Source organism: Ptiloglossa arizonensis, chromosome 1 (genome assembly GCF_051014685.1).
Source record: "Ptiloglossa arizonensis isolate GNS036 chromosome 1, iyPtiAriz1_principal, whole genome shotgun sequence".
Classification (NCBI taxonomy): Eukaryota; Metazoa; Arthropoda; class Insecta; order Hymenoptera; family Colletidae; genus Ptiloglossa; species Ptiloglossa arizonensis.
In genome coordinates this window covers 25,402,889-25,428,517 of record NC_135048.1, presented here as the reverse complement: position 1 = coordinate 25,428,517, position 25,629 = coordinate 25,402,889, and the positions used below count along the sequence as shown (strand labels likewise).

Below are 25,629 nucleotides of genomic sequence, written 5' to 3'. Positions count from 1 at the left end.
TAAGCTTCGTTACAAGCGAACCACACAAGGTGTATCTACTTAACCATCTTAGCTTCTTGTAATTACTTGTTTCCTCGTCGTAACTGCTCGAATAAAATACTCGACGTTTGTGTACAACTTTGCGATAATGTGCGTCAAAATTGACACTGATATTCCTCAAAAAATTACCATAAATGTCCCACGGAATATTTTAACAGAAAACAGTGCAAATATTATCGTACCACTACGAGTTCGAATAACCATTTCTCGCGAAGGTTAGAAAATGAATTTTATTTTTGTCAAAATATTCTATCAAAGTCTCTCTTCCATAGATAGCAAAAAGATCAATGTTATCTTCAAAAAGGAAGCAAAATCGTATGTTTACTATATCTCGCGTTCACATCAGTACGTAAACGATAACCGACGAGTAGATTTGATTATTTGTTCTACGAATCCGAATAACCACTTCTCGAGAAGATTAGAAAATGAATTTTATTTCTGCCGAAATATTCTATCAAAATCTCTCTTCCATCGATACCAAAAAGATCAATGTTATCTTCAAAAAGGAAGCAAAATCGTATGTTTATTATATCTCGCGTTCACACTTGTACACGTGAAAGTATTTCTGTCAAAATACACAATGTAGAGGAACTTAACCGAGTGCATCAATGATGGTAAGTATGACTTGAAAAGCCTTTACAATTATTTGTACATATTCTCGTCGATACACAAAAGAATCAAAGTTCAGAACTAAATTAAATAAACCATCTAACTAGATTGTACGCGTAAAAATGTATCACACGTGAAAGTATTTCTGTCGAAACACACAATGTAGAGAAATTCGACTGCAAGTGTGATGGGAGTGACTCGAACGGATATTTCTACAATTATTTCTACATAGTCTTGTTGATACAAAAAAGAATCAAAGTTCAGAACTAAATTAAATAAACCATCTAACTAGATTGTACGCGTAAAAATGTATCACACGTGAAAGTATTTCTGTCGAAATACACAATGTAGAGAAACTCGACTGCAAGTGTGATGGGAGTGACTCGAACAGATATTTCTACATAGTATTGTCGATACAAAAAAGAATCAAAATTCATAACCAAATCGAATAAACCATTTAACTAGATTCTACGCGCAAAAATAGATCACACGTGAAAGTATTTCCGTCCAAGTACACAAAGTAGAGAAACTCGACTGCAAGTGTGATGGAAGTGACTCGAACAGATATTTCTACATAGGATTGTCGATCCAAAAAAGAATCAAAATTCATAACCAAATCGAATAAACTATCTAACTAGATTCTACGTGCAAAAATGTATCACACGTGAAAGTATTTCTGTCGAAATACACAATGTAGAGAAACTCGACTGCAAATGTGATGGGAGTGACTCGAACAGATATTTCTACATAGTATTGTCGACACAAAAAAGAATCAAAATTCATAACCAAATCGAATAAACCATTTAACTAGATTCTACGTGCAAAAATAGATCACACGTGAAAGTATTTCCGTCCAAGGACACAAAGTAGAGAAGCTCGACTGCAAGTGTGATGGAAGTGACTTGAACAGATATTTTTACAATTATTTGTACATACTCTCATCGATACAGAAAAGAATCGAAGTTCAGAACCAAATCGAATAAACAATCTAACTAGATTGTACGCGCGAAAATGTATCACACGTGAAAGTATTTCTGTCGAAATACACAATCTAGAGAAACTCGACCGAGTGCATCGGTGATGGTAAGTATGACTTGAAAATGCTACTTTACTATTATTATACATACACTTTCGCCAATAAAAAATAGGACCAAGGTCACACCTGTACGTAAACGATAACCTACGAAGCAGTCTTGATTATTTCCTCGCGAAATTACATCACCGTGAATCGATGCTTCTGTCGGTCGATTTTGTCGCGAATGCGTTCCATTATGGAGAAATCGGTTCGAAAAATCGCAAAAAACCGGAACCTCGAGACGATATTGTCCCGTGTTTCCTTCACGCGTTTACATCTCACGTAAAAGTATGCAAAGAGGATCCTCCTCCCTTTAACCTCGGACAACCTTGCCTTCGAGCTGCTAGAAGTCGTTGCACGGGCGTTTAGCATCGATTATAAACGCCCACACGTATCCTTCGTTGTGATTCCGTGTTCCTCAAGGAACTGGTAACCGAGATATCGTTACGTTGCAACGTTGGTTTTCCTCCTGTTGGAATTCCAGCAACGAGAACGAGGCACGAACGCGTTCCACGACGCGCGAGCGTGCGCTGGCAGACACTCCCGCAGGTAAACTGCACGCTGCTTGCCGGGTTGAACGAACGCACCTGCTTGGTCTTCAGGTAAACGCGTATCCCTTCCCTCCGTAGCCCCGCGCCTTGCGCCACCATTGTGGGCCGCACGAAGGGCCTAGGAAAAGGTATTCCTCCCTAAAACTCATTCTTCGTCGGGGCCTTAACACGATTGGTTCGCGTCCCTGGAATCCTTGAGAGGATACGAAAGAATTGAATGAATTGAAAGAATTCAAAGAATTGAATGAATTGTACGAATTGAAAGAATTCGGGGCTTTCTTTCGCCTGGAACAATTGTGGATGTTGTAGAAATATTTAAACAAACCTTGGTCCTAATTTTTATTCGCGAAAGTGTATGTATAATAATAGTAGAGTAGTATTTTCAAGTCATACTTATTATCACCGATGTACTCGGGTAAGTTTCTCTACATTGTGTATTTCGACAGAAATACTTTCACGTGTGATACATTTTTGCGTGTACAATCTAGTTAGATTGTTTATTCGATTTGGTTCTGAACCTTGATTCTTTTCTGTATCGATAAGATTATGTAAGAATAATTGTAAAAATATCTGTTCAAGTCACTTCCATCACACTTGCAGTTGAGTTTCTCTACTTTGTGTACTTGGACGGAAATACTTTCACGTGTGATCTATTTTTGCACGTACAATGTAATTAGATATTTTATTCGATTTGGTTATGAATTTTGATTCTTTTTTGTATCGACAATACTATGTAGAAATATCTGTTCGAGTCACTCCCATCACACTTGCAGTAGAGTTTCTCTACTTTGTGTATTTGGACGGAAATACTTTCGCATGTGATACATTTTTACACGTGTAATCGAGTTAAATGGTTTATTTGATATGGTTCTGAACCTTGATTCTTTATTCTATCAACAATACTACGTAGAAATAATTGTAGAAATATCCATTCGAGTCATTCCCATCACACTTGCAGTCGAGTTTCTCTACATTGTGTACTACTACGGAAATACTTTCTCGCGTGATCTCTTTTTGCGCGTGTAATCGAGTCAGATATTTCGTTTTATTCGATTACGAACCTTGCTCCCCTTTTGTATCCCTACAGCTAAGTGGAAACAATTGTAGAAAAATCTTTTCACGTCACATCCACCGACAACGCTCAGACTGAAATTCCCCAACATTGTGTATTCGAACAGAAATACTTTCGCGCGTAATCTGTTCTTGCGCGTAGAATCCATTTACATTTTTCCCTTCTAATACCATTGCAAGAATCGATAGCGAGGTGGACTCGAGAAGCATAAATTTTTCGATAATCGTTCCCAGTCTATTTCGAATGCGTATTTCTCGTTCGTTTGCCACTGTTTCGCGCGAAAGAAAAATCATTATTGTTTCTCAACGGACGATTTCAACCGTTTCAACGAGAATTCCGTCACTGACGCGATACGGTTCTCCCGCAAGTGTCCAAAAACCCGCACACACACTCTCGATACCTGTACCCTGTTCAAATTTTCAAACGGAGCGGAGTACAACGAAACGCTCGCGTTTCGGCGACGAACATTACGTATTTTAGAGAAAATTAAACGAAATCGATCGCGTTAGATATTCGCGTTATCTATTCGCGTTATCTACCAATGATAGAGCTCCTCCTTGACGGATGGTTTCAGCTTTGGCGCAAACGTCCGATAATTCAACACGCCGCGCGGAATTTTACGGTTGACGTGTTTATGTTTCGCGTACGCTATAATTTCCCGTCAAATTTCTTCCATTTTCGGCTCCGGTTTTCACGATTCTTAAAATATCACGCGTGTACGTTTCGACAACCGACCACCACCTATCTACGAACAATCCCACGTGTTTGCTCGTTGTCGAATCATCGTCGTTAAGAATCGTACCGAACGACGAGTGTATCTCCAGCTGGAAGTATCTCGCAACACGAAAGACATTTACAGAAGAATGGAGTTCGTCATCGGGTATTCCTCGCGTTTCTTGGCTCTCTTTTGACGTCCGAATTGCATGTATAAACGATGAACGCTTCCGTTTAAACGGAATTTTTTACTTTAAATTCCGGTTCCGGAGTTGTGCAAGTGGATTTAAATAAACAGATGCTTTTGTACGCGGCCGGTACGCATTCGAGACACCGAATCGAACACCTTTCGCCGACGAACAAAAGCATTTTTATTCCCCGGTTAATGTTCACTAACGTTACTCTTGATTAATTCCGTGAAAAAAAAAAAAAGAAAAAAAAATGGTGTCCCCGCGACCGATACCCTGCGAACACCTAACAACGAACCAAAGCCCCGACCGGTCACGGATAAATTATTATTCGTGAGGCGAGGTCGTAAAATTAGGGAAATATCGCGGCGGACTATCAGGTAACAATATTGAAAATTGGTTCGAGTAGCTGGATCTCGACGATCAAAGTCGTGCACACACTTTTCGCGATTATTTGCTGCGAAACTGACGACGAACGAAAGACACCCTCGAGTGGGGGAGCCGAGTATCTCGAACGAAGTTGAAACAACCGGCGAACGAACAGATCCGATTTCCAATAATATTGTGTACGACGTTAACGAAACATATTTCGTTATTAGGGTATACGGTGACGCGAGGATCGTTGCTGTTACTTTTGCATAAAACTCCGCGCGGAAAATTGGCCTCCCTCCCCTTTAAATCGCTCTCGCGATACGACCGAATGTTCCATCGTGGTTGGACGGAAATGGAATTAAGTCAAGGTGGTGTTCGGTTAACGCGGCTACGGAACATCGTTCTTTTGCGACGTGTTCGCGCGAAATACCTTCGAAAATATCCGTGCAAAATGATTTCCTCGATTTCGTCCAATTAACCGAGTTACGAGCGTTTAAAGGAATCGGTGTGCGCGACGTAAACTTTCCAGCGCATTCATTCTCGAATTCGCGACTTTTCACAGAAGACGTCGAATCTCCGCTTCCGGTCGATCGATCTGCCCAAAATTTCGCGAGAATTTTCTACAGGTGTGTCTTCATCTTCTATACTAGTATTTTTAAAATACCATGATTTTTGCTATTTTTTCCTCCGCACGATACAGAAACGAACGAAAGAAATCGCGGTACCTCGACTTTAAGGTACCCTGAAATTTTTACTTTTCAATATTTTATTACAATTTTAATATCAGTTGCAGCCGTGTTCGCGCCGAGTGGAATGATTCCGGAGATTTTCATTTCGGAGAAGCAAAATGGCCGAAATCGTGGCAAAGATGGAGACACTTCGCAAGAAGGAAGACGCTCTGTCGAAATAACTGTAACTTTGGTAAATTTGGTCATTTTTCGGTGAAAAAAAATCCTGCACGTTCTTGAAATACAGAGAGAAGATACGCGCATGGAATCGATGCAAAAGATCGATACCGTTTCGTTGTAAAAAAATTTGAATGTACAGTAGATACGGTACCGTGAGACGTAGGCAACGTTGCTACTTGGAAAGGTACTTTCGACTTATCGCGTGCTTCGATAGATCGTTCGCGATGAAATCGTTTCCAATATTTTCGGCATCGCCGAGAAACTTTCCGAATTGAAAATTTACGAAACTTCGCGTTCTTCGTACGGATTCGAGACTCTGTTCCGTTACGTTTGATGCACCTCCCCTCCACCACGTTCGTATCCGCCCCTACGACCCCCACTCCGCCTCGCCTAACCTATGAAATATTTCATGCGCCCGGAACGTTTCGACGAATTACTGGAATTGTCAACGCGCGCAGATTTTCGACAAAACGCCTCGCTAAATTCCAGGACTTATTTTTATCCCTTTCCGCGAACTGAGAGGAAGAAAGAAAGAAAGAAAGAGAGAGTAAAAAAAAAAATGAAAAAGAAAAAAATGGAAAAAAAAGGGCCTGCGCGCCCCGACAAAAACAAGGGAATTTGCATGCAACGAATGCTTCATAATAACATCCTTGTCACGTATGATCCGGCGAGTTCGTCGCTAGCTACAAACGCGAACCGTTTTTGTCGTCAGTTCCGGGCGCGCGCATAGAGACGATCGTGCGTTGTGTAACAAGCTTTACGTTATAATCTCCCCGTTGCGAGCGACACGATCATCGTCGAACACCGCTTATCTCGAAGAGATAGAAACACGTTATCGGGATTACGGTATCCTGTCGCCAACCCGCTGCCTGAATCTTCCCTATCGCGTCCATTGAAAACCGATGGATGGATTCTCGGCGTGGGAAGATGAGAAAAAATGGAAGAGTGTTTTCGGTATACTGAGGGGGGGGAAAAAAAAAGGAAAAAGAAAAATGAAAGAAAGGAAAATGACGATCGAACGATGCAACGGGATGCTAATTACACACTTGGAGCAGTCGTGGGCAAAACGAGGGGGTTTGACGATTTTATTTCCCGCGATGGACGGACGGATGGACGCCCGACACAAACCGTGACGGGTGGGTGTGGGTGTGTGTTCGAAGCGTGTACTGGCCAAGGAAATATATTAAACGGACGGATGTCAAAGAGCGTATTTTTTTTTTTTTTTAGTTTTTTTATTTTTTCCCGCCTAACTACCGGGCACAAAACTGCCTGTGCGGATATTATCGACGCTTTTCTGTTTTTCTTTCCTTTTTTTTTTTTTTTTTTTTTTTGAAACGCGGTCGTTTTCCGAGACGTTTTCTAAACGGAACGACGTCGAATCTCGGTCGGAAGAAAAAACGCGGTCTTTCTCCTTTGTCCTCTCTTCTTCAACGGTGTGCAAGGCCTTCGTGCTGAATTTTCTTCAGGCTTTAACGATCACCGCCTACGTTTCGCGCGTAGGTGCAAAGCGATTGAGCCTGTACGTCGCGAGACGACCTCGCTGCGATGTCGTGGAATTAGCGCTAAACGCGAAATAATGTGCCAATTTCCGATCCAGTCGGTCGAGTGTGCGTTTCCTACCGTTCGAGGACTTTTAGAAAAGTTCGATCTACGTGGTACGGATCCGATTGAATTACAGATTTATAAATTTCGCGTCAACGTGTAATGGAACGAGGCGGATGAAATTTGGCCGGGGAGTGCGCGAACTGGTTGATAATCGAACATTTTATTGGTACTCGAATCCGTATTTCATGGGTATTAGAATGATTTAACGGTACAGATAGTTTTACGGGCTTTCGAACGTTCTCGGTGGTCGAGTGTTTGAATATTCGAGTAGACATCGATATTCGAATAATTGGGGTAATGGAATACCATTAGTCGAGTATCGTTATTCGAATAATTGGAGTAAGAGAGTACAATTTTTCGAGTATTGTTATTTGAATATTTTTAATAATAGAGTACAATTTTTCGAGTATCGTTATTCGAATAATTGGAATAATAGAATACCATTATTTGAGTATCGTTATTTGAATATTTTGAATAACAGAGTACAATTATTCAAGTATCGTTATTCGAAATTTAGAGTAGTAGAGTAACATTATTCGAATACATGAGTATTCTTATTCGAATATATGAACATTGAACCAGTTATTATTCGAATATTGGAGCAGTTGAATATCATTATTCGAATATTTGAGTATTCGAGTATCTTTATTCGAATATTTGAGTATTCGAGTATCTTTATTCAAATATTATTGCTCGAATACTACTATTCAAATAAGAAAATATGCAATTAAAAACGTCAGAAACGAAGGTAAATAATTGTGTAAGAAATCTTGAGAAGTGTCTAATGAAAATGCAATGTAAAAGAAAAACGACGAACTTTAAGATACCGTGATATTCGATAGTAGAATTATATTCACCGAATTGTATGGAAATAATTCGGATACGCGTAGAAAACTTCAACAAGCATTCCAACTCGTGTCGTGTGTTATTCGATACATTCGGTACTCGATTAAATTTCCACACTTCGTATTTAATAATCTTGGTATTCAACGATCGAATTTCGGTATTTGATGAAAAATTTCCAGACTTCGTATTTAATAATCTTGGTATTCAACGATCTAATTTCGGTATTTAATTAAATTGCCAGACTTCGTATTCGATAATCTCGGTATTCAACGATCGGATTTCGATATTCGATAATCTCGGTATTCAATGATCGGATTCCGATATTCGATAATCTCGGTATTCAATGATTGGATTTCGGTATCCGATTAAATTTCCAGACCTCGTATTCGATATTCTCGGTATTCAACCATCGGATTTCGGTATTCAATTAAATTTCCAGACTTCGTATTCGATAATCTTGGTATTCAACGATCGGATTTCGGTATTCGTTAACGAGTACTCACGGTCGAAATACTCGTTTCTCGGTATTCGGCGCGCTGTACTCTCAACTCGATATTCGGCGCGCTATACTCTCGACTCGGTATTCGGCGCGCTGTACTCTCGACTCGGTATTCGGCGCGCTGTACTCTCGACTCGGTATTCGGCGCGCTATACTCTCAACTCGATATTCGGCAGGCTGTACTCTCGACTCGGTATTCGGCGCGCTATACTCTCGACTCGGTATTCGGCGCGCTGTACTCTCGACTCGGTATTCAGCGCGCTGTACTCTCGACTCGGTATTCGATACCTCGTCCACGATACTCCGGTAACTCGAATTCGATTCGACACCGTGCCCGCTGGCCGCGAGTTATAAATAAAAAGTCCCTTCTGTTCCTATCTTATCACCTCGGTGCGATATATTTTAACGCGGCGTCCACTAAAAACACCAGCTACGAATACGTTTACCGGATCAACGATCGCGTGCAATTCCCGACGAGAGATTGTCCGTTTGCCAAAGCAGACATCGCGAGTACGCCACTTGATTATTTATACAATTGTCTCTTTATGAAAGTCGTTTTCGTTGCGACGCAAGAGCCGCTGCGTACCTCGTGACTGGAATTCAAGAAGACGAAAAGAAAAATGAAAAAAAAATAATAATAATAACAACAACGACACCCGACGAGAGAGCGTCGCGACGCCTCAAAGAGGACCGATGCAAAGTACGCGACGTTCCATCGCCAACAATTCCCAAAAATATATCCGTTCGTGCAACGATGCACCTAATTCGATCCACGCGACATTTCGAAGGAAATGACTCATCCTCGCCATCGAGGACGCGACCCGAGCAAAATTATTTCGGAGAAAAGGTATCGGCCTCGAGCCACCGTGTCGATGAAAGGGGGCCACGAACTCTCGGTGTAACGCGGAAGAAATTTTCTGCAACTTTAACGATCACTGTGTAAGTCACGTGGGGCTCGCGAACGACGCCGGTGTTCGTCCAACTATGAAAAAAAAAGAAAAAAAAAAAAAAAAGAATAACTTCGAACCGGTTAAAGATCACGGCCTCGATTCTCGTCGAAGGACGTTGTCCGCGCGACGAATCACGATCGACGAATTAATAGGGCGTACCTCGAAATTCGTCAAATCCGAGTAAATCGCTTATATGTTATAATCTCGATTTAATTTTATCGATCGTCGCTTATTCATTCCACATAAACAATAATACGGTTAATCACGGGACAAATTACAGCGATACACGCATAATTCACCGTACTCTTTGCCGCACATAATTGGTATCGCGATGAGGGCCGATCGTGCAGCCGAAACGTCACCGCAAATTGTTTCAACGAAACGACTCGAATTCCATGTATGTACAATAGCCACATATATTTGTCGTTTCAATTCGACCGGGCGACTCGAAACCGTCAAATTCGCGCGAATCCGAATTTTCGTGAAATCTCGCTCGGTTGAACGGATTTGAATTCGCGGAGAAAGAGAGAAAGCCAAAAAAAAAAAGAGAAAAAAAATAAAAAGCGCTCCTATTATTTTTCACACGGTGTGTACAATTTCCCGGTTTGAAACAATGCGCTGCTTAACACGAAATTTCACCCGGATCGGCACAGACTCTGTATATCCCAGAGATCCCGAAAACCACGGAAATCCGTGAAAGATTCTCGAGTGGGCGTAAAAAGCGCAGCTTGCATAAACGCGCCGCGACGAAAAGAGATGTAGGTCGTCGGTGGAACGCGTCAAAGGTTTTGCAACGATATTAACGCTTAACGTTACAATAGACCCGCAACGCGTGCTCAATTATTCATGAAGGCTTTCGTCGAGACTGGATTTCGTTGGTTGTTTACCCGGTGCGCCGACTCTTTCTAAAACGGGGGAAGGAACGTCGTCGCTCGGGCCGCCATTCGAATTCTTCGAACGCGATCGTCGCGCGAATCTGGACTAACTACTTTTACGTAGCCTGTAACGCGAGCTCGCGTAATCTTGCACGCGCAATGTCACAGTTTCGGATCGTTCGTACGTTGCGCGTTATTTACACCAGTGTTTCTCAAATATCGCCGCGGACCAGCCCGCTCCGAGGAGCGCGAGAGCGTTGTAAAACGAGAAAGAAAAGAAAGGAAAAAAGAAAAAGTACCGTCCCTCGTTTCCTCTTATTAAGAACGCCATAAAAGGTGTTCCAGTGTCGGTGGTAAAGAAAAGATTAAAAGCTCGAAAGTTCGAAACGGTCGGAAAATTGTTGTCCACTTTTATCGTTGCTCCCTCTACGTCGAAAGTGATAAAAGATAGCAAGTTTCGTTAGATTGTTACGAAATAGTAGCCCGACGAGATATTCCATATTCTAGTCTTTTTGCGATGTTCAGTTTTCGCAATAATTCGGCAAAGTGTCAAAGTCTCGAGTAGAATATATGTATAATCGTTTAATCGAATGACAAACTTTTAATATATATATATATATATATATATATATATATATATATATATATATATATATATATAAATTTTATATATTTATTTAATATATACCAATTTTTAATATTTTTCAAATATATATAATCGTTTAATCGAATAACAAATTTTTAATATTTTTCAAATATATATATATATATAATCATTTAATCGAATGACAAATTGTTCAAATATTAAAATGCACTTTTTGCGAAAAATTGCGCGAGAAGGTTCGAAATAATATATTCCAGGAATGGTGATTTAATTTCGGGTCACAAGGTCGATGAAATGTTCTTAATCGAGAGCGGCCACAGGAGAGTATAAATATGAGAAACACTGATTAATACGACTCTAAACGGATTATGTTCGAAACCGTTCGAGTTCTTGTAATCTTTGATACACGGTGGCAAAGTCTATCTTTGTTTTCGCGTTATTTTGATTTCTACGTATTTATAGGCGGTGATACCCGACACTCGGCTCAGCCCAGTCAAAGGAACGGAGAACTTTTGTCCAGCGAACAACCGAATCGGTCGGAACATCGATACATTTCTTTCTCTTCTCGTCCGTAGTCCGGACGAATTAAATGACCGTTCAAGGCCATTCCCTTCACCGTGAATCATAATGTAGTAGGACTCTCCGCGCACGAGTCAAAGACACGAACGAAGAAGAATAGAGCGATGCATCGAACGACCAATTGAACTCTTTCTTTTTTTTCTTTTTTTTTTCATGCTTGATATTTAACCGGTGCGCTTTTGTACTGTGTAATTAATTACACGGACTAACCCACCGTGAGATAGTACATAAAAAATGTAGAATGGAGGGTCATCTTTCGAAGCTACAGTTTCGTGGGGCATGTGTGCTTTTGACAACATAAGCTTTGATATCACGAATCTCCCTCTACGGGATTCTGTCGTGCTTAAACGCAGAATGTACGAAGTTGCAGATTAACGTGGCTCATGAAAATTTCACAGAATCCCTCATTTTCCTGCTTTGCTAATTAATGTTGTCGAAAATAATACAGAATTTAGGGCGCGCGGCTTCTGTGTTAAAATTAATGTTTATTTCGGTAGATTCGTGGAACCGCTTACCGGCAAGTTTCTTAAATACGTTTTCCTTTCCTAAGATCGTTTAAAACTCGTTACGAATCAGAAATATCGTAGATAATTCAACGACGAACAGAATTATGCAACAAATTGAACACGATCGAAAAACTTATCCGGAAAAAGGCACCGAATTATAATAATTGATTTCCCCCGAACTTATCGAAATAGAAATTAATTTGTTCGTTCAACGAGCGATATTGTATTTTAATAAATTTGTCTATCTGCCATTTTGGTAATGTCGGTCTCGCATTAGGTATTATTCGGCAAAACAAATGGAGGTACGTACGTCACAACCGATAGCGCTATATCTGCATTTGACATGGAACCGCAATATTACAACCAGTATGACAGTTGACACTTCTGTCAATCCACATATTTCACGTTAAGAGATAGAGACATTGAAAATACGAAGAAAGACATCCCGCGGGGCAACGTCCGCCGTACGGTCGGTAACTTTTAGTAAAAATAAATCCAGAAATGAATCCGCATTCGTTATTATTGAATTTAAAAATGGAAGATACAAACGATGCACCTGGACGAAAATAACGCATCGAGGTTACAAACGGCCCGATCTATTCCGTCCGTTGTTTTCTTATTCTCGACGTTCACCTTGCCCCCGTACAATATTTACAATATTTTTTAATTTTACACTCGACGCGGTACCGTTGTTCGAATTTTAAAAGGGCGTAAAATTCAAGGTGAAATCTTCGCGCGTTAAACTTTCTTTATTTCCTCGAGCAACGCGAGCAACGGCGCACCGTGGATCTTAAAAAAAAATTCGATACCGGACTCGAGTATCGGTATAAAGCGAACAAACTCCTCCGTTGGAACGTTTGCCACGTTGTCGTCCCGCGGCAATCAAAAATGGCGCGCGAACACGTAAAACGGGACCGATCGCGTCGTTAAACGCTTCCTTCCGAATTGAAGTATCGATCTTAGGAACGTAGCGATACCGTCTCACCGTGACCATTCGATTGCACGCAATCGATCGTAAACGGGACAACGACCACGTTGAAGTTGTCTTTGTCACTTGTCGTCTTTGTTCCTGGCAAGGAAAAATTGATTTCGCAAGAAACGGAGAATAACACGCGAGAGAAAAACGACGGGACGGTGAAGAGGCTGTGCGAGAAGACGGAGGAGGACGCGAAGAGGAGCTGGGAAGGAGAAGAAAAGTAGAGAGAAGGGAGGGAGGGGGGGGGGGGCAGGCAGGCAGCGCGCGGCCGTGTGTTTTGCCCCCGTTCCTTTGTGTTCGTGCAAGTGGACGATTCGTTGACCCGCAGCTGCAATTCCTTTGAGCTTTTATGTCGGCTCAATTGGCCGGCAGAAGTTGTCGACGCATCAAGGAAGCGAACCTGTGCCCCGATGCCGTATAGCTGGGCTTTCTGTCCATTTCATAGGTAATATCGATAAAACCGGGCGTTCCGACCAACGGGCCGAATGTAGTCCCTGCGCAGTCGGGATATCTCGAAATAATCGTAAACAGAAATTGTACACTTGTCTGATATGTTCTAGATTATGGTTTTGATCGACAGGGTGGAGGAGAGGGGGTATCGAAGCGACGAAGCAATAGATCGTCGATGACGGCGTTGCGATCAGATACGATTCGCGTGCTGCTGAAATTTTTTTTTGATTGACATTTTTGCCGCGCGAACGTCATCTCCAAACACCCGGAGAAAATCTATCGATAACGCCACCGAACGAATTTCGAAATCAACCGCTAACCGAGACACAAATAATACTCGATGAACGTAATTTTTTGTTCAAACTCGAAAAGGTTGTGTAAATTATTTTTGACAATAGGGTTACCGGGTGGAAGAAATATGTAGCTGGGTTTTCTTTTCGATCCACGTTTCGGTCGATGTTGGCAACATTAACCGACCTTGGCGGGTGAATCATGGCCGTTGAATTCGTCCAAATGTGGACTACGTTCGTATACAACGAAGAACATACAGTTCCGTATAAGAGAAAGTCGAGAACCTTGAAATCTCCTTGGCACCTTTGTTCGCGATTAAATATATCGAGACAATAAGCGTGCCCCTTAAAACACTTCAACTTTGTCCAGTAATATTTTTCGATATCGCCAATATCTTTGAAAATATCCAGATGTCACTTTCGCGCGACTTACGCCCTCTATATATAAATATATATGCACCGGCATCGAATCGACTCGACTTCTCGGAAAGAACGCCCGGAACTACTATATTCGCGAGATAAACGTGAAATTATTGGAGAACTAAAGAAAAACATTGGATTCGTTGCTTCGAAATTGATTACAGAATTGTTTGGGGAAACTAGAAGATTCTATACTCGGTCACGGTTCACCGAGCGTTGAAAGAAAGTGGTTAGAACGGTATAGTGGTTCGTAAAAAGTGGTAGATAAATGAAGTAAATCGCAGAGAAAGATTAATGTTTGCCAAACACTCGGTTTCTAAAGAACAAACGTGGTGAAGCGATAATTAGGTTCGTGGACGAAAGTAAATTCAACGTGTTTGGATCTAGTTTCAGTTTTGTGAATTTAATTCGGTCTTTCATTTCCATTGTACACTGTGCTATCTATTTGGAGAAAATTTTACTACAGACAAATAGAGATTTTATTACAAACTACCATCTACTATCGATCCGAAGTTTGCGTACTAGACGAAGTGCTTATTGTGCGAGAGGAGAAAAAAAAATGTCTTACCTTTATATATACATAAATATTATGTATACGTTCACCTAGCAGCAATAACGAGTACCGTCGTGTCCAAATGTCAGTCACTATACGTAAACACGTAAAATCCCGGCACAATAAGAACGCAGTGTGAGTCACCGACACAACACGTGTCAACGTTCTTGCGGTTGCCTAACGTTTCTTGCGAACACCGCGAAACGAAGAGTATCGTCTCGACCACGATCTCGTTGCAGTAATAACTTGTACCTGTCTTCGCTCAAGGACAGCGACACGCACTCTGAATAAGGTTTAACGGGCGTTTCAATTATTCCCCGACAAACTTTATTTTCCCCGGGCAGGTAAAAGAGCGACATCGTAGGTATTCCTAATCGATCGAACGCATTGGACAGAGGATCGCGCGTGCGAAAAGCACGTGCAAGCTTTCCACGCCGATAAACAACGTCAATCGAGATACCAGCAAGCTGTATCCGGCACAAACAATAGAACGGGGAAATCGAGCACGCCTGTCGATATTCTTCGCAAAGTGGTTTATCGTCCGCGAAGATCGCGGAGATCAATTTGGAGATAACACCCTCCTCGTATCCCCGTTCCCCTCGCCCTAACCCCTTCCTTTCGAACAGCGGTATTCCGAAAAATACTACCGAATCGGAACGCGTGATCCGTCGATACATGGATACAAGCGAAGAGTCCTGTCGGAGAAAATTACCGAACCGGGACGCAGCCGTATAACTCCCATCGCCGTGGAACACTCGAAATAAGTGAAAACAGACACGATGCTCGTTCCCCGGATCGAGATAATGGTTTAACAGTACCATTCACCGGCAACCTCGAAAGCAACACGGAGAAACGAGAGAGTAACACGGCTGGCCCCGTCACGGTGGCCCGGCCACGTTGCTTCGTATCGTCGCGATTAACATTGTTGCCCGCAACTACGACGAAGTTTCAGGTACTCTTGGAGAAATTCTGCGCGATACATGCACGCCGAACTCGTTCATAACGAGTTCGCCGAAACTCCGCCGAGCACGACGTACCTCGTACACGCCTAGATTCCTGCCAACTAACGGACCGATCTACCGTGGATCTTCGCGACGTGCACTCTCCCCAAAGTCCTTTGTCCCCAAACACTGGCTGCGACTCACTGAAAGACACTCCGAGCACGGAAATAGAAGCGTGCCGCGCGAAGTACCGACGTCAGCGGCAACGGAATTCGTCGAAACGTTCCATGAATGTTTTCCCGCCCGTGAGACGCGATCGGGTACGTACGAATACGTACGCGAACCGACAAGACCGCTTGCGTGCCGACCGAGTTCGCTCGCGATACTAACTCGTGGCTCGGCACTTTTGCACGCTGGAGAAATGGACTCGTACCGGTTAACGATACTCCCGTACGGTCATCCCTCCTTTTCTACTCGGCTGTCCGCCGTATTCGTTGTCGCGCTCGCGGTTCACGCTCCTCGTTCCTCCTTTTACCAACGGTTACCTCGATCCTCTTTCCACGCGTTCCCTTTATGATCGTTCCACCGTCGAGCGAAGACGTTTAGCAACACGTGAAGTTGTCCTGCGTGAGTCTCCGAGGTTGCGACGCGCTTCAGTCGTTCTTCCGTTGCATGCAGGTTAGGAACCCGGATGGAGAAAACTTTGATCGCACCGGGAGTAGGCGCGATTAAAACTGAGACGGTATTGTTCGTCGTCTGTGCGTTGTGTAATGTTTCACGAGACTTACGAACACGCAGTCGTGTTCTGTTTTTGTACACCGCCATTGTTTTTCTCAATAGAACGATTCTCGGTACGAGTTATTATATCGAAGCAGTGTTTCTCAAACGGTGATCGAATCGCGAACGCGCTGGTGGGGGTCCGCGAGATCTCGAAAGAAAAAACGAACGTTACACGACGGAAGGAAAAATGCTTCCCGTAGTAGTATTTTATCATTACGAAGGACAACCGTTAAAACAGTTTTTTATCGTCGGTAGAGAAAACATGAAAAAGAATACTGGTAACTAATATTTTTTATACGTTTTATTATCAAGATAAAATGTGTTTCATACTATAACACATTTATCATCTTTCATTCTAGTTCTGTTAAAAATAATAGCGAATAAAAAGTTCAATTAGATTTTTTGTACGCGATAAAAGAATGCAAAGAAACAGTTTTAAAATATATTGGAAAATTGATACAAGGGGTCTCGCGGAATAAATAAAATTCGAGAAACGTTGCGCTAAAGGATTGTGTTTACTTTTTTGACGAAAAAGAAAAGAAAAACGAACGAAATTTTTTTGTATAAAATAATACTTCGAATCCCCGAAATAATATATCATAGAACAAATACGAAGAGTTTCTTTTTACAATCAGTTTCCAAATTGTAATGGAAACATGTTCGTGACGAAGAGTTGGTTTCTTTTTAAATGTCATACTTTCGACAATTTTTCAAATTGAACAATTTCAGAGCTAGAGAATACATTGAAAAATAATAATACCGTTCAAATTGAAATTATCGATCCCAAGCAATTGCCTAGACCGTGGATAACACCAATGTCATTTTATTCGCTCGTGTGCAACGTACACTAAACGAGTTCTCTCTTAACCCTTTGCACTCGAAAGGCGACCGAGACTCGCCGGCCAACGTACTGTGATTTTTCAAATTTTTCCAAGTTTTAATTTTTCAAGAGGAAAACTTCCTCCACGGCTCGAGATGAATAAAGTATCTTGTATACGAAATATCTCGACGAGACAACATCCAAAAGTTCATTCTACGATTTATTTTCACATCCGATGTAAAAGATTTCTTTGAGCTTTCTCGCGTTGAAAAATGTTTCGAGCGCAAACCTAGTCGAACCTTGACGTAATAATTTTATTTCCGGTAGAAAATTCGTCTCGGTCTAACGCATTGCATTTCGTGTATATAACCCTCCGTTATATCGGTATCGCGATGGTGTACGCTCTTAACGACGCGACGATACTGTCTGTTGTGTGTTGGTACGTTGTGCAATGTTTTGCGGAGTATTACAGATAGTAGCACTTTTTTTTTTTTTGTACACCGCTGACCGTATTTATTCTCTGTCAATAAAGCGATTCGTGGTAGAAGTTATTGCGTTAAATCGCTAACGCATTGTGTATAGATAGAATGATAGCAGATAACGCGCGCACTCTTGCAGGATTTCGCGTGTTTTCGCGTTGTAGTCGATGTTTTACTTTTAAAAACGCGTTTAAAAAACGATCGCGACGAGCGTGCCGCAAACGGGTGAATAATTCTTCCTTAATTGTGCAACAAAAATGAACATCGAAAATAATTGTCTTCGGCCCGTTATATACATACATATACATACATATATATACTCTCATACGTATTAGTACACCGTTGTAATAAGAGTTGCGTAACTGCCAGGCGCTTTTACCGTGGCCCGTGAGCGTAGATTGTTATCCGAAAGCGGAAACATTCGCAACGCATAAATTGATATAAACTCGTTTCATTATTTCGGCGTTGTGAAAATCTATATCGTAAAAATCGCCGGGATTTTTATCATCCGAGCGTGCATTATACCTTTATTCGGGCGGTACACCGTTTGTTTCAATCCGCGATACTTTTGTAACCCGTTAATTAATAAAGTAATGTATTTCGAATCGCTGAATCGGCTTTTGTACGATTCACACATTCGAAAACGGTAATATATAAATGTTTTAAAGAGAACTACGCCGGTGATACTGTCCCGGTTGGGAAGTTCGAATTATCTCCTGCGAAAATAACTCGTTAAATTTTCGCTTTGTTTGCCCCATTGTCTATTTTAATTATGCAACTGTTGCCCGAAGAAGCTTTTAGAATTCAGAGACAACACGGGAGTCACGTGAGTGCACTCGAGCCCGGTCACGGTGCATAATGTTACTCCGTCCCCGTGAAATATCGAAGGAATTTATAGACACGGGGACACGAATAATGCCGGATCTATGTAATCCGGCGCTACTTCATTGTCGAGAGGCGATAGAACAAACAGATTCAGCGTTTCTCCAATGAAAAAGATACCCCCCCTGGCGATTCATGCATCTTGCATTTCGACAAGTCCCAAGAAATTAATGACGTCTTCTCCGCGACCCTTGAGATTTCCTTGGGCGTTCGGTCTCTTTTGATCACGGCCCGGAATTAATTCCGGGGATCGAAACGCCGTTGTCACCCGCCGCCGCCATTGTGTTTATCGTTGTAGGTACACCTCAGAAATTTGTCGATCAGGTTCGATTGACGACCCATTGTGCGCCCTGTATTTTTTTTTTAATCGGTTTTTCGTGTTATCCTTCAAAAGGCCATTATTCTCTTCCACTCAACCAATTCTTTTCTACTTCGATTCAATGTCGGCTCGACGACGATGTTCCTCCCCTTTTTTTTTTCTTTTTTTTTCTTCTCTTTCTTCTTCTCTCTCTTTTTTCGCGATACGATCGCAAAATGTATTATTTTCCTTCGTACGAAAGATTTCCAAACTTCGCGGTAATGGAACCTCCCTCCTCCTCGCACATCCAACTTCGACTCTCTCTCTCTCTCTCTTAAAAAAAAAAAAAAAAATGAAAACAAAATGAAAAAAGAAAAAAAGGGAAAAAAATGAAAAAAAAAAAGCACTCTTGAACATAAAAGCGGTATTTTCGATCCGATGATGCCGCGTTATTTATCGTCTCCAATTTAAAGGTAAAAATATTTCGGCATATTTCATTTGCACGATAGTTTAACCGGTGATACGATTCAGGGGTACAGGGATCCAGCGTGATTTATCTCGGCATTCGTAAAGCTTCCTCCACAATAAAGAATTCATTCGATTTCGAGCATTCAAGTGGTCTTTAATCCTTTCGCTATCTGGATATAGGGAAATGCCCATCGGGGGCAATATTTCAAAACTCCCGGGCGAAAATAAACCGTCGTAATGAACGAAGTAACGAATCTCGATTCAATACGTACCGTTAATGCGCCCGGTATTTTCATATCAATCCGATACACGTATCCCTAAGGAATATATCGTTCGTGTACCCGTGAAATTTTAAAAACAGTAATATCTTTCGTGTTTGCCAATATTTTCGCAACGAAGGAATTGCGCGGTTTCAGGGGTCGCTAACCTCCGATACGTATCTTGTTTACACAGTTAATTAACAGGCGCGCGCTCAACGATCGTTACGCGTTGAATTTTTTATTCGAATACGGAGCGCATCTCGGCACACGCGCGCGCAATGACGGCATTAATAAAAGCGTGGCGTAAAGGAAACGTCAACCCCCACCCAATCGCCTCACCCCCACCCCCCACCCACTCACCCACTCGCCCACTCGCCCGCTCCCACCCCGTGAGTCGTCGCGTCGGAAGAGGAAATGGTTTCGTCGTGCATCGGGTCGCCGAAAAGTTCGATCAAGGATCACGTGCCGCGAAACGTGTAGTATAAAGTTACGTAACCGAACGCCAATAATAAGATGCCCGTGAAACGGAGATATTTCTCCGAACGCGACCTTATCGCGAACGTAACCATACACGGTCGCGTCGATTTTACAAGAAGTGAAGCCTTACGTGGCCGCTACTTGTTGATTTCCGTATCGATTTCAAGCGTACGTATATATACACACGTAAATATATATATATATATATTTTTTCTTCTTTTTTTTTACCTCCCCCTTGAACCCTTGGACGAACGTGTCCCCTACAGATTTTTCATATTTCACACCGGAATTAAGTTGCGCGTTGCGGTAACATCATCGTGGCAAAAATTTTTAATCTAGTTTTCGCACTGAATATACATTTCCAGCTTAACCGCATCATTCGCCCGTCCACGCAACATGGCACCCGGCCAGATGATCACTGAAAATTACGTCGAACACGGTGCCGATCCGTGGGTAGGACCGAACAAAAAAAGAAAGAAAAAAAAAAAATATATATATATATATACATATATATATATATATATATATATATATATATATATATATATATATATATATTATATAATTCCACGGGGAAATTTCGCTTTACCGATAACCGGGCAACGCCTTCGGTGTCAAAAAGTTCGCAGTAACTTATATCCGCGCGTCAACCGTAATATAGTAACCTTGCCGCGGTGGCTAGGTCAAGACTAATTGCATCGTATGTATTACCCGCGGCGGTGGGGCGTGATTGCGCTCGAAACTTCCGGCTTTTATACAAATTTTCGAAGCAACGTGTCCCGGTGCGGCACCGATGTGTGTATATATATATATATATATATATATATATATATATATATATATATATATATATATCTTTTTTTTGCTCCGATCGTGGGAGGGCTTTTATTTTGAAATATGTGAAAGCTTCAAATCCCGAGGATTTATCGTCTTCGGCGGACGGAGTGCGCACGTCATTTTTACGCGGCATTAAAGGAAAATATTTCGACGCGAGGTAGCTGGCTGGCTGGCTGGCTGACCGGCTCTGCCGTGCCGTGCCGGCCTGGCTAGCCGGCTGGCCGAATCGTCGTTGTTGTGAATCAGCGACCTCCGGCGTGCAGAGGACGAACACGTCGATAGTCGCTGTCACATTGTCGGTCCGTGACGTTCCAGGGTACAATGCGCGACACGCATAATGCGAGCCGACTTCGCGTTTTCGCGTGCAACGAAAACAAAAATTCACGTCGGGCCGCGTGGCGGACGCACGCGTGTCGGGTTTAACGGCGTGTTATAAATATTCGATTTGCATAAACAGGAGCAGCGACGGCGGCGACGGCACCCGTTGTCGAATTAAAATTCCGTCGGTGAATTTATCAATCCTGATTCACGAAGAGGATGGACGCGTACATACGTAGAGACACGTTTCATCGCATAACAATGCGGTATCCTTTGAAGGCGGACACTATTTTTTTTTTCTTTTTTTTCTTGTTTTAAATCGAACACGAACCGACGACCAGACGCATTTATTGATTCATCTTCCTGTCGGCTTTTCCTAGCGCGTATCTGGCCTACGATACGCTCGGTATCTCGCTTTCGCACGACTACGCGAATCACCGTTCTCGACGAAGATTATCGATACGTCAGCAAAGTTATTGACTCTACGGGGTGGGAGGAGAACGGTTGCATACTCTCGTCTGGTGCGCCGCCGACACGAAAATAGAGTACGAGTGTTTTGTCAGGTACGTCTTGAAGGCTCGGAATCAATAACGAAGGCTCGCTGAAATATACGTACGTGTACGGTGGTATGTACACATATGTGTGTGTATATATATATATATATATATATATATATATATATATATATATATATATATTTCACCCGTAACGAGCCCATGGAATATTTTCCGAAATCCATTTGGCGAATTGCTGGACACGAGAGCCCAGCCGGGTTCTATCGCCGCGAGTACATTATTCACGAACGATAAGATTTTTAACCAAGCGAGCAGCAGCACCAGTACCAGTACCAGCACCAGCACCAGCACCAGCAGCAGTAGCAGCAGTAGCAGCAGCAGCTGCGTGCAGCGTATGCAAGAATAGCACGTCCTCGGGAGTAGGCGAGACGGGCTCCTCGAGTTTATACATCGGTGGTGCCATCCATTGACATGTAGTCTCATTACGTGTTTCTGCTTGGATAGTTCGCAAGAGTTAACGTTACCAGCGGCGCAAGCAATGCCTCCGAAGTTCGCGCATAATGGAGTTAGGAGATTTCTACATTTAAAGGCGCTGTTGCCACGAGTGGTGTGCCCGGTTTGAAAACATCGCAATATCACGGATAGAGGCATTAATTACGCGCAAAGCCGACGACAGGCGAAATTTTTATGAAGCGAATCCCTGCTCGAAAATTTCAAACGGTTTATTTTACGGTCGTTTTATTTCTCGGCCGGTTATGTCTATACGTATACATATATATACGTATATACACGCGTGTGTATATGTACATGTATATGTATATACACGTTCAAAGCGTACGCGCGAAACGTGCCAGCCGTGTCATAACGTGTTCGCGTCGGTGTCTAAAAATTAAACTTAATGATTTTTTTGTAAGTCGATTCGAGCAATACCTTGGGTATTGAAAATTCTTTTTTTTTTTTTTTTCATATATTCGACCGTACCGTATGGTCGTCTTCGACGATGTCGAAACGTTTGCAATTATTAAAAATTAAATTAAACTGCACCGGGGGTAAAAGTGGAACACAGACAGAGAGAGAGAGAAATTTTCAATTTTAATTTAACAATTGGAAAAACACGAAAATACGAGGGACAAAGTCGATAGATTTTTTTAAATTATGGAGAGAATTTTCCATCGGTATTCGATTCTCTTATTTCGCGATTCGAAGAATTAATACGGACGCGAAATTGGATTCAGACTTCTTGCGGCAACTTACTTTCTATCGGTATCGTCTCCATGGTAGACCAGGCAGAAGCCCAAGTATCTTGTAGGCAAATTTTCAAATCCGGGCAACACGAACTGTGACAAGTCACCGCCTCGACTGGATCCCGGCCAAATTGTTTTGCGGTCGTTTATGCGCATCTACTTTGATCCGACTACTTTTTCTACTCGGGAGACGCATCTAATTACGATCGCGCACCGGGATCTGTATATTCTCGTGAAATATAAATATTTCGCGATATTGGAAAGGCAAATGGTAAAATCGAAAACAGTGGTATAAGGGAACAGTTAAATTTTGATTGTTTTAATGGTCTTCAACAATGTCGATTTAATGTTTCAACGCTTTCTGTATTTTCGTTTCGGATCTGTTTAAAAAGTAACGCATATACTCTCACGTAAGTGAATTTTAAATTAGAAGAGTATTTAACATAACGGCAAGTAAGGGAATTAGAGGTACGCAATGGGACATTATGATGTTTTTTTGGTCCGTTTCCCGGAGAATAATTTATAATGTAAAATAAGGTTGGATTCATAAATTTTATGATTATTTTGCGTTATAAATCAGCACACGGGAAAGAAGAACTGTTGGGAATGGAAGACAGAAACTAACTTCAGCCTGCAATGCACATAAATATAACGTTGAGTTTGACGCGACTAAATTATGCGTGTAAAAGAAAAAAGAAAAAAGAGGAAACACAATGTTCCATCGTGTTCCTTTAATTCTATATTATCCATCACGTTAAACACTTTTCCAATTATTTGGAAACTCGGTTACCTATTTCTGACGAAGAACCCACAAAGGAAAGAATCGAGGTTGTTAAAGTATCGAATTACCTTGTTATAGGCTACACAAATATCTATTGTTTGCATAAAACAAGCGTTCGGTGCGCGTTCGAAAATTCAAAATCAACGGATCTATAAATCCTTTTTTTTTTCAAAAAGGACGTTGAAATCGCAATTTAAAAATGATGAAGAAAAAGAAAAAATTAACGCGTCGAAAAAATAATAAGCACGTGTCTATTTGGTAGAGTACCGCGTTGATAAAGTAAAAATTACTCGTAGCCTCCCCCACGGACCCCCGTAGTCCCAGGTGTAGCTGCACAGACGCTGCGCATATTCGCAAAAATTTCACCGCAGCGTTGAAGATAAACTAAGAATAATCGGAAATAATACTCTATGCAACGGTGGCGCGGCACACGGTTGCAACATGCAGGCACGCGTTAATGATAACGTAAATAATAAATACCGCAATCATAATTACGGAAGGATCTCACCGGCATTATGGAGAAATTGACAAGAGCGCGCCGTACGCATCTATCGCAACGAGCTGCAATTGCGCAACCGTAGGCAAAACACGGGGGCGAAGATACCGCGCGGACAGGCAGACGGACGGACGAACGGACGGACGGACGGGGAAAAACAACAAGGAACGAAAGAACCGACGTGTGTTTCATCGGTGGATCCACATCTGCTGCATACGAAACACGGACTCGCCAGAACTCCACGTGACGCGTACGAGTAAAAAAAGTATATCTCGTGTGTCCCCGAAACGGTAGTAGCTACAGTCATCGATATTTCCCTCGAAAGAAATCGCTCGCTGTCGATTCCGCTACATGTCATGAACACTCGTGTCACGTACGTACACTGCGCGTAAAATCCGCTAATTAGGCCGTGTCGTCGTTACGTCTAGCGGATAGAAGATTTAACTCACGTCGAGAGGTCGCCCAATCGTTCTGTACGGATCGAGGAGAGAAGAGGCTTTCGTCGGGCGCACGTCGCACCGATTCCCACCGAAAACTTACGAGCACGCAGAGGTTATGACGCACTCCGCGGGGTTAGCGGGAGAGGAACGCTCGATCGCCCAATCCGGCTGCGCATCTTCGAGAGACGTCGGCTGATACGCGAGAATGCACGGTATACCGACGGTGTTCGCGGCGTCGACGATCGGGAAACGATGAAAATATTTCTCGACGCAGTCCGCGTCCCGTCCAAATGAAACCATGACTGTAGCCCAATTTCTGTCCTTCGCCCGTGCTCCTCCGTGTTTCCCGTCTCCAGGCAACCGAGTCCGCGCTCGGCACGTAGCTGCCCGCCCCGCACACCCGCTACCGCCGACCCGTACATGTGTTTCCACACATCGATGCACACTCATCCTGCGCGCGGGCACGCGCGCCTGACGTATACTTACACGTATACAGAGAAGAATCATCGATTGCATTCTGGGCAACGAGCGCACGGGCCCGTATTATCTGCTCACCAATCCCGAGCAACGCGTGCACGCTTGATGATATGTTCCATTAACGCTTAATTTGATTGGAAAATCCGTACGCCGGGATGAACAACGAAAAATGCTGGTTTACGCGACGCGGCGCGACGCAGATTAGAATCGTCCGGCGTAAAATATGACGCGGGCTTGAATCAGAGGATTTCACCGAGAAACACGGGGACCTACGTTTTTCGTCTGTTTCCCACATTTTCGCACTTTATTATCCGCCGCGTGAAACCGCGCTGCCGGACGACGCTCGTCCGCTCTCGTGAAACCTCGGTAACCGTCGGCGCGAGAAATCGTTCGGAGAAACTTTCGCGCTCCGATCGGATAAAAATTTTTAATTTG

The 25,629-nt window shown here is 42.5% G+C and overlaps 1 protein-coding gene across 7 annotated transcripts in view; it reads right to left on the bottom strand.

Annotated features, from left to right (window-relative positions):
* Nucleotides 1-24,952, bottom strand: part of LOC143148827 (choline transporter-like protein 1) — a 114,818-nt gene extending 89,866 nt beyond the window's left edge. For 2 of the 7 annotated variants that reach the window (XM_076315541.1, XM_076315551.1), the window contains exon 1: nt 16,168-16,462. In XM_076315541.1, the coding sequence (XP_076171656.1) occupies nt 16,168-16,447 (280 nt within the window). In that variant the 5' untranslated portion in view covers nt 16,448-16,462. Of the gene's footprint in view, nt 1-14,696; nt 14,823-15,718; nt 16,068-16,167; nt 16,463-24,726 lie in introns of those variants that run through there. The other 5 variants (XM_076315569.1, XM_076315560.1, XM_076315603.1 and 2 more) reach the window with 4 other exon arrangements.
* Nucleotides 24,953-25,629: the final 677 nt, after the last annotated feature.